The sequence below is a fragment of the Littorina saxatilis genome, linkage group LG8, assembly GCF_037325665.1.
Source record: "Littorina saxatilis isolate snail1 linkage group LG8, US_GU_Lsax_2.0, whole genome shotgun sequence".
NCBI classification, from domain to species: Eukaryota; Metazoa; Mollusca; class Gastropoda; order Littorinimorpha; family Littorinidae; genus Littorina; species Littorina saxatilis.
Window position 1 is genome coordinate 55,789,251 of NC_090252.1, and position 10,000 is coordinate 55,799,250.

The 10,000-nt window shown below is 41.4% G+C and overlaps 2 protein-coding genes across 2 annotated transcripts in view; both read right to left on the bottom strand.

Moving 5' to 3' along the window:
- LOC138973874 (uncharacterized) overlaps positions 1–1,821 on the bottom strand; it is a gene marked incomplete in the record, with an annotated part of 89,085 nt that extends 87,264 nt beyond the window's left edge. The window contains 1 exon segment of the mRNA XM_070346571.1: positions 1,529–1,821. Within this exon segment, the coding sequence (XP_070202672.1) occupies positions 1,529–1,589 (61 nt within the window).
- Positions 1–10,000, bottom strand: part of LOC138973876 (uncharacterized) — a 40,367-nt gene that overhangs the window by 29,119 nt on the left and 1,248 nt on the right. The window lies entirely within an intron of this gene.

Consider the following 10,000-nt stretch of genomic DNA (forward strand, 5'->3'; position numbering starts at 1 on the left):
CACACACACACACACACACACACACACACACACACACACACACACACACACACACACAATGGTTAACGTCAATAGGCCAAGGTGCAAGAGTTTGATGACAATTGTGACCGACTCCACGGAATGAGTCGCATGTCACCTTTGCATGATTTTCATATTTTTACATTGTCCTAGAGAGTGTTTTATGCTCTATCCAGTGGTGAAAACCGTTTTAGAAAAGAGCAAAAACTGTTCGAGTTATAAGCGTGTAACTAAGGTGACCCTCACACTGTTACCAGACACTCCCCGGATTTATATTAAGCCTGCGCAGAACCGCGCGAGGTGACATCCGACTCATTTCGTGGTGGAGGGTCACATTTGGTCGAGTCTTAAAACGTGAGTCAATCGGTTGGTCTGAAGGACTTGGACCTAGGACTCTGTTAAACAGAGAAGTAATAGACCGAATGGAAACGAAAAATTTTTCGCCAATGGATGATTTTCGAAAATAACAAGCTTTACACAACATCCGGAGCATATTCCACGCTTCCGATCGGCTGTATCTTGCAATCGGGACGGGCAACTAAATCTAATGTTTATGTCATGCAGCGCCGTATGATATGATAACGTTTTCTTAAAAAAAAAAAAATCAGCGTCCATCGGAGTTCAGAATTGGTTGCGAAAATAATCGCTGGCACGCAGGCACAACGTGTTTTGATCGAGGTCACGTGAGCTTGGCTTGAGGTCACGCTAGTTTCAGCTTCAAATTAACTGGGCGAAGTGGACTACGCGACGTTAACTTCGCGAAGCTGGCCGCACGGAGCTGTAGCACTGAGTTTTTCGGTCAAAAGACTTCGCGAAGTCGACTTCGGTCTCAATTAAGGACCGCCTTTAAGACCACACACGTGCTTAGCGAACACTTCCAGTGATTAGCAAGCTATTGGTGGCGATTCGTGGCTCCGATGGTTATTTTTTCGAAAGAAAATGGTATCATATGTAGCGGACGCTGCAGAGCATACACATTATAGTTAGTTGTTCGTCCCGATCGTAGGATACAGCAAAACGGAAGCGTGCAACATGCTCCGGTTGTTGTGACAAGCTTGTCCGAGGTACAGGGTATCTTACTCTTTCAGACCGCTTCAAAATCCTGACATAGTCATTTCCAGAAAAAAAATCACAGTTTCCACATAAAGATAAAGAGTCTGTTAATTAGCTGAGTCGGTTCGTTTGTAGTGGGTGTTTCTGCGTGGCTGCTGCGGTGTGTGCCTTTGTGTCTGCGTGTGTGCATGTGACTGTAGTTGAAGCAGTTAAGAAAAGTTATATATATCAATCAGACACACAGACACAGACACACACCGACACACACCGACACACACACACACACACACACACACACACATTCGGTTCGTTTGTAGTGTGCCTCGAATATAAGAACAAATGTAGTCAAGTACACCTTGGTTGATAGAAAGACTGCATTCGACATTCTGTTAGTGAACCACACGTCTGTACGTCTGTCTGGATCGAATGAGTGTGTAATATGAATAAATTTTCTTACCTGTGCCAGTAGTTATACAAAAAAAGTAGCAGAACAAGGCAACAAACGTGACGTGTTCCATAACGTCGGAGTGAAACCAAAGGAAACCGATCCAAGCAATGAAACACCACACTGTAACATTCGTTGACACACAACTGTCTCGCTTTACTTTGGTATCAAAGTATCAACAAGTGATGTACACAGCAAAGTGACTCTCACAAGAAAGCTTCCACAACATTTGCTCTGAGCAGACTGAAACGTTACGCGATATAATATAATGATTAACTTCCTGGTTTCATAATTATTCTGTGCAGTTGACTGAACAGGGCGGGTATGACATACAACACTCTCCAGGCGCGTGGCAGTCTGTGTGGTTATTTTAAAACTTGTTTGGCTTCTTTTTAACTCGCATGATTTTTCTCTCAAGATAGTGCACTGGGATAAGCGTGTGTACAGTGTACAGCAATAGGTTGACAAGAGCTGACCTTTGTGTGTGAGTGCAAGGGCGGATCAATTCACTTTGGAGGGGGGGGTTACAAAATGACTGCGAAGATACAAGTTGACGGCGCCGAAGGCGCCTAAGCCTCTAGGGGGGTCCGGGGGCATGCCCCCCCGGAAATTTTTTTTATCCAAAGAAGCAAAATAGAGCTATCTGGTGCATCCTGAGCCAATAAATTACCTCTTTTTTGGGGGGATGGGGGGAGTTGGGGGGGTTCCGTAACCCGTGTAACCCCCCCCAGATCCGCCCTTGAATTGTGTGTGTGTGTGTGTGTGTGTGTGTGTGTGTGTGTGTCTGTCTCTGTGTGTGTGTGTCTGTGTCTGTGAGTGTGTGTGTGTCTGTGTGTGTGTGCGTGCGCTTTGTAAACTCATGATGCGAGTCAAGCAAGGCTTTGATAGCATTTTCCTGATCAGTCACTTAATGTTTGAGGTCAGCTGAAAACTACTTACTCTACCTTGTGATCTTTTAGGTTAAACAGTTTCTGCGATCTCATTCTTTTTTTGACAGATAACTCCCTCTTTTCATTCATGCTTGAACAAAAAAGAAAACGGGTAACGTCATACACTTGTGGTCGTTACATTAGATTTGGAGTCTCCGCTGCGGAAAACCGATTAGGAATGAGGAAAATTAAGGCGTAGGTGTTTCTGTGTGGCTGCTACGGTGTGTGCCTTTGTGTCTACGTGTGTGCATGTGACTGTAGTTGAAGCAGTTAAGAAAAGTTATATATATCAATCAGACACACAGACACAGACACACACCGACACACACACACACACACACACACACACACACACACACACACACGCGCGCGCGCGCACACACACACACACACACACACACACACACACACAAACACACACAGTATACTGTATTGTACATCTCAGATTAATAAGTTTGTGTACAGTTTAATAATCTTGCAGAATGGTTTGATTTAAAAATGTTGAGCCGTGTAGGTTATCAAAACAAAGCTTTTCATGATACATACATTATGCATGCTACAAATAATACCAGTTGATGTAAGCGTCAAATAAATCGGACAAACCGTGTCAACAGCAAAATACAATTTCTTCTCCTCACATGACAACGTATATATCATTAAAAACGGTCCTTCAATATGGAGAAATTTGTCCAAAAAATGTTCCCAAATGACACTGAAGACATCGATGTTCATTACCTTATACAACAAATAACTCTCTCTCTCTCTCTCTCTCTCTCTCTCTCTCTCTCTCTCTCTCTCTGTCTCTCTCTCTCTCTCTCTCTCTCTCTCTCTCTCTCTCGACAATGTTTGCATAAGTTATATTATCTTTCCAAGCTATGTTTTCATGTTTATGTCTTAACATTTGGCAGGCTCTTTCGTTATTTTGCCTCACTTGTTTGGCTATGTTTAAAGCCCAATGTATCTCACCCTTATCAATTTCGTTTTTACGCACCAATTTCATTTGTCTGAACATTGTCAAAATCAATTTATTGATTAGAACAATAAAACATCCATCCATCCATCTCTCTCTCTCTCTCTGTCTCTCTCTCTCTCTCTCTCTCTTTCTCTCTCTCTCTCTAACAAACACTTCCCAGACACAAACATACGTACTCCCTCCCCCTCTCTCTTCACTCGTTTTCTCTCTAACAGACAGAAATGTGTTCAGCTAAACAAATTCACCCCTCACAAACGGGGTACATGTACACCAATAGACGACATGTACAGTAGTACAACCATAAGTACAGTATATCAAAGTGATACCATGCGTGTGTATCCTTTGTACAAAGCAGCATTACAAAGGCTATCTTCTGCGGACACAATCATATTTCCAAGTTAATTTCGTTGTTGTTGTTATTGTTGTTGTTGTTGCTGCTGCTGTTGTTGTTGTTGTTGTTGTTGTTGATGATGATGATGTTGTTGTTGTTGTTGATGTCGGTGTTGTTGTTTTTGTTGTTGTTGTTGTTGTTGCTGTTGTTTTTTGTTGTTTAAAAAAAATGGTTTTTTTAGGTCAAAGCATTGAATTTTCAGAGAGAAATGTGCATGTTTGATGTTTTAAGTATAGGTTACAACACGAGTGGTTTTCTATAATTATGGCTTGTATTTCAGTCAAGACCCAGCGGATGAATATCATCGGGAGACACGAGCCTCTGGCGAGTGGCTCTCGATTGATATTCCCGCTGGGTCTTGACTGAAATACAAGCCATATAAAAAACCACGAGTGTTGTAATCTGTATATCCCATTCTACCATCAAACACAAAGTGTAGACTACTAGCGGCACTGTTGCGATCTGTGCAGGGTAAAACAGTGTTGCCAGCGAGACTTAGCCCTTTTGCAACCTTAAACTAAGTGACCGTCGCTGAAAAAATAAAACGAATGAGTGCATCGATAAGTACGCGGTAACACTACTTTCAGACCATTTAAAAGCTTTAAGTAAAGGTTCATAAGTTGCAAGAAAGTAATGAAGTCTTATAGAAATTAATTTAGTTGAAGCGCACAATTCTTTTGTTTTGCGTTTCAGGTCGGCAGAACGGGCGAAACGGGTTTGGGACCCATTTGGCTTACTCGATTCAGAATTGATTCCACGTTGTTTTTCTCGAACGTGTGTAATTAGGGTTATTGACAGAGAAGCAAATTTTAGGGAACAAATATGTAGGTTTAGATTTAACCATTTGCTCCCTATTTGAAATGTATCTACGTGATAAACTGTTTTGCGAGTGTGTTTGCATGGATGAACTTAAACTGGTATGGGTGTGAGGAAAACGCGACCGACATGTCTGTCACCGCCGATTGATTGCATTTTGAAGGAATATGACTGGATTACGGAAAAATACACACATGTTAAGTTATTGGATACCTTCATCGCCAATGTGGACTTACTGCAGAGCCAGGCAAAAGAGTAGACTTGCTCGCAAAACACGTGAAACAGGCGATGTTTGATAGCGAAGCCCAACCGTGCCAGGTAAAGGACGTTTCTCGGTCTCGCTGCGCATGTGACAGTGTTGTTGCTTTGAGTTTGACTAACAAACTCGAAACTGTCATTTAAAACATGAGCCAAATGTGTATTGATTGTGTGATTAGTCTATGTGACAGGGCTTCTATTATCTGTGCTCCCTAGCTTCTGTCAGTTCCCACACCGACACTGCCAGAGAAACTGAAGACGCACACCAAAACACACCACTGACAGATTCTCAAAAGTCGTCTGCTAACGATGCAAGGGAGGGTACTCGTGTTTTTGTTTTGGTTCGCTAGCATCTGGTTATCTTGTAAGTTGAATGTTCGTTTTTTTCGACCTGCATTGCTTTCATAATGAAAGAAACGTTTGCTTATTGCATCTCATACATCAGATCAGTTCTGAGATTCATTTTTGCGTGCAACTGATATGGTTTTCTGAGCCGTGCAATACGATTTTGGAACTTCATACAAATGTGTCACATTGTTCGGCGCGAGGTCAAAGGTCGGGAGGAAAGTAGTTCTTTGCCCAAATCGGAATCTGCACTATCATATATTTTTTGGAGTCCATGATGTATTTATTGAGCTATAAAAATACAACATATATACCCATACTGAAGTAACAGAGACAAAGAAGGGAGGTCATGGGATATTGGAATTCATTTCACGTAAGTTTGCATTGTGCCCGTACTAGTTTCGGTTGTTTTGTTGAAGTTGCTTTTCTTTGTCGTCCTCTTCTTCTCCGTTCTTGTTCTTGTTTTTCTTGATGTTGTTCTTGTTCTTGTTTTTCTTCTTGTTCTTCTTCTTCTTCTTCTTCTTCTTCTTCTTGTTCTTCTTCTTCTTCTTCTTCTTCTTCTTCTTCTTCTTCTTCTTCTTTAATTGATCTCGCTGTAATAAGGGTTAGAATCACTATAAGCATCGACATATCCTTGCGACGTTTCAGGATGATCATTCGCGTAGGTAGGGTGTTGTTGCACACTCAAGCTCTCCTCCCCAGGCTGATTTTCATTGACATACACAGGATTAGGATGGACATTGTCCAAGTTGTTCCCCTGCTCTCGATGTTGGTTGGTAGTGTTGTTATGCAGGTCGCCGGTGGTGGTTGTGATGGAGTTAGAAGGCGTGGTTGTGGTTGTTGTTGTTGGTGTGTTGTGCAGATCGTTGTAGACATGTTCAGGTTCAGCGTTCCGAGGTCGTCGGGTCGGTTTTGCGTAGGATTTATCTGTACAGAACAATAGAACAAAGACAGTGAGACAATAGAGAGCGAGGAGGGCCGTTGGGCAAGAGAGAGAGAGAGAGAGAGAGAGAGAGAGAGAGAGAGAGAGAGAGAGAGAGAGAGAGAGAGAGAGAGAGAGAGAGAGAGAGAGAGAGAGAGAGAGAGAGAGAGAGAGAGAGAGAGAGTTCAACCCGAGTGGTCAGTTTTACACTAAATGACACATCTGTCTATCGAATCATTATTTATTTGTTTTAGTTTGCTCTTTTGTTATTATTGTCCACTTGTTCTTCTTCATTTATATCACTACGCTACTAACTCACTCGTAATTGCAACGAGAAGAAGAAGAACAAGAAGAACAAGAAGAAGAACAAGAAGAAGAAAGAACAGAAGGAAAAGAACAAGAAGAACAAGAAGAACAAGAACAAGAAAAAGAACAAGAACAAGGACAAGAAGAACGGAGAAGAAGAAGAAGGAAGAAGAAGAAGCCATCACCTCGTAGTTTGATTTTGACGACAACGATGACAACGGCGACAACAATAACGACGACAGCAACACAACCACCAACAATGGTTACGATCGATGAAGAAGTTATCTTTTTACCAGTGCTGCTCTCTGCAAGAAAAAAATAACATTCTTTATCCTACATACGTCAGAGAGACCACTTATTAGATAACAATATCGTTCACACCACACGTGTGTACATGTATATCATGTAAATGAAGTCATGTCAAGCAAGTCTGGCAGTGACCTGTTTTTCCACTGCTTATTAGGCCAAAGTCACCGAGGCAATTGTTATTATGGAACAAAATGTGCGCTCGCTATTTCCCCTCGACGAACGTTTAGAAAAAAACATGTCACTCTATACACTTTCCAGCGTGACGTTTCTTTGCTTTGACGTAAAAGATTGAAGAGGCTTTGGAAGCGATCGAGGTTCCAACAGCAGCGTCTTCAATTTGGCCGTCTCGACTGCGGGACGTTTTGAGAAAAATACGTAGAGGTTACATGCCGAGTCTCAGTGATTATCAAAAATAATGGTCGAAGTTAGCGGATCATGAAAAATGCGAGCTTTAGCGAGCTTTTTCATGACCGCGAACTGAGACCATTATTTTTGATAATCACTGAGACGAGGTGTGTAACCTCTTTATTCCTCCTTTCTTCAGTTATTCAAAGAAAAGAGGAGGTTTTTTGCGAAAGTTTGATCGAATCCTATTCACTCAACCAGTCAACCTGCGCAGGCGATCGATTAATGCGCGGTTGTATAGTTCCGTGCAAATCATTCCATTCTGTTAACACTTCTTGTCAGTTTTCCTATTTTGGACTAAAATCAAGTACACAGATATGCTGTTATTCTGCTGTGGCGGCAAAGGCAGATATTGTGTGTTCTGTATATGTTTTGGTATCGGTTAGGATAATGTTCTTTCGTCAAATGGGACTAGCAGACGAACTTTTGCACCCGTGTTCCAACGTTAAAAACTGTATGAAGTTAAGTTTTCTGGGTAAAATAGTGTATGAAACCGCTTTATGTTGTTTAAATTGATGAGATGTGTGCATTTGGTTGCGTGTGATCTGTTTATTAAATGAAATATTGTTGAAAACTGACCGTCGGATTGCAGTCTGTTGTCGAAGAAACTGAGTGAAAAGAAGGGGAACTACTCTTGTCGCTAGACAAAGTATGAGTTACTTGCCTTGGGAAATTGCTTGTGATGAACGTCTGATCTAGATTCAGAAAACAACCGAACTCATGGATTTTATATGGAGATTCATGTGTTCAGGCCTGTAGTTGTTAATTTAAATGCGGTATGTTTGTATTGTTTGCTCCAGAGATGTATACTTCGTACATTAGAGCGTTCGGAACTTTTCAGTCGCAAAAAGTAGTACCGAAACAGAACAGCTTCTCAACCCATTGCACTATCGAGGATTCAGGCTGTTGCTGGGTCGTTATTTGTTTGGTTGCTGGGTCATTATCGAAAAATAACTACCCCTACAAGTTTACAGAGGTAAAGAAGCAGAGGGGGGAATAAACCTAAGTACAGTATATGTAGGATAAACAGAATACTACATGGCTTGTTGTGTCAAACCAGATTTACACTCGTTGCTTTTTCAACTATTTGAAAGCTCGCTTTTGCTCGCAGTTCAATATTTTAACAAGCAACTCGTGTAAATCTGGTACGACACAACAAGTCATGTAGTATTATCAATGTTCAACTATTTTCACGACGTTATTATGTAAAATAGTACGCGAGTGTGTTTGTGTGTGTTTGTGTTTGTGTTTGTGTGTGTGTGTGTGTGTGTGTGTGTGTGTGTGTGTGTGTGTGTGTGTGTGCGTGTGTGTGTATGTGTGTGTGTGTGTGTGTGTGTGTGTGCGTGCGTGCGTGCGTGCATGCGTGCGTGCGTGCGTGCGTACATACGTTGCCTATCTCTCGCTGAGACGTTTTCCGTTTGTTTGTCCACCTGTCTGACAGTCTGTCCATCAGTCAATAACACACGCACGCACACACACATACACACACACACACACACACACACACACACACACACACACACACGCACACACACAGAGAAACACACATACATACATACATACATAGATATATCATGAATAGAGATAATGAAGACTTGCTATTACTACTTACCTTTGTTGCCAACATTCACCGTGATGTGCCCCGGTCCAGGATAGAAGTCGATGCTGTATCTGTCGGTGCCAGGGTCACTGTATAGGTCTGTGCTGGTAAAGGTACACACACCACTCGGACCCAGGAAACCGCTGTCGTACTCGATCTTGCCACGAAATGGTCTGGACTGAAGGACCAACAGACAGTTTGCTGAACGTCACAATTCATTTCATCATTTTTGTTTCTGTTATTATTTTAGTTAGCAGGTCTAGTTGAGCACGTATTAAGTATCATGTACCCACTACTAGTCATTGTGCATTTTAGTTAATGGACTGATGATGTCATTTGTATGGAGTCGACGCACGTGCGAGGATATGTATGTGTGGGAGGGGGGGGGCGCGGGAGATGGAAGCTTGCTGTATGTTATGTAATGTATATATTGTGTGTGATACGTGGAAATGTGATACTATTTATTTGCATGTATGATACAGATACAAATGTGATAATTGTAGGCTTATACTAGTGATTACTGTGTGTGATACATGAAATGTGATATGAATGCTGTTTTTATATGTTATACTCTTACTTTCTCCCAAGCGCATGACAAATTCTTCTATGAAAATTGAAGCCAATAAAATTTGAGTTGAGTTGAGTTGAGTTGAGTTGAGTTGAGTTGAGTTGAGTTGAGTTGAGTTGAGTTGAGTTGAGTTGAGTTGAGTTGAGTTGAGTTGAGTTTAGTTTAGTTTAGTTGAGTTTAGTTGAGTTGAGTTGAGTTGAGTTGAGTTGAGTTGAGTTGAGTTGAGTTGAGTTGAGTTGAGTTGAGTTGTTGAGTTGTTGAGTTGAGTTGAGTTGAGTTTTATTGAGTTGAGTTTTATTGAGTTGAGCTTTATTGAGTTGAGTTGAGTTTTATTGAGTTGAGTTGAGTTTTATTGAGTTGAGTTGAGTTGAGTTTCATTGAGTTTTATTGAGTTGAGTTGAGTTGAGTTGAGTTGAGTTGAGTTGAGTTGAGTTGAGTTGAGTTGAGTTGAGTTGAGTTGAGTTGAGTTGAGTTGAGTTGAGTTATAATTGCGTCGCTTGTGTCTTCGCCGAAAGCGGCTGAAGTTTTTGCAAGATAAGTCTTTTTCTGTTTAAATAGTGTTTGTGTCTGTGCACTAAGACTAAGGCTGGGTCGAAATATCTGTGAATGTAACGTATTGTGTTGTGAATAACCTACGTTCCAACAACTTGCCTTTCTTGTTT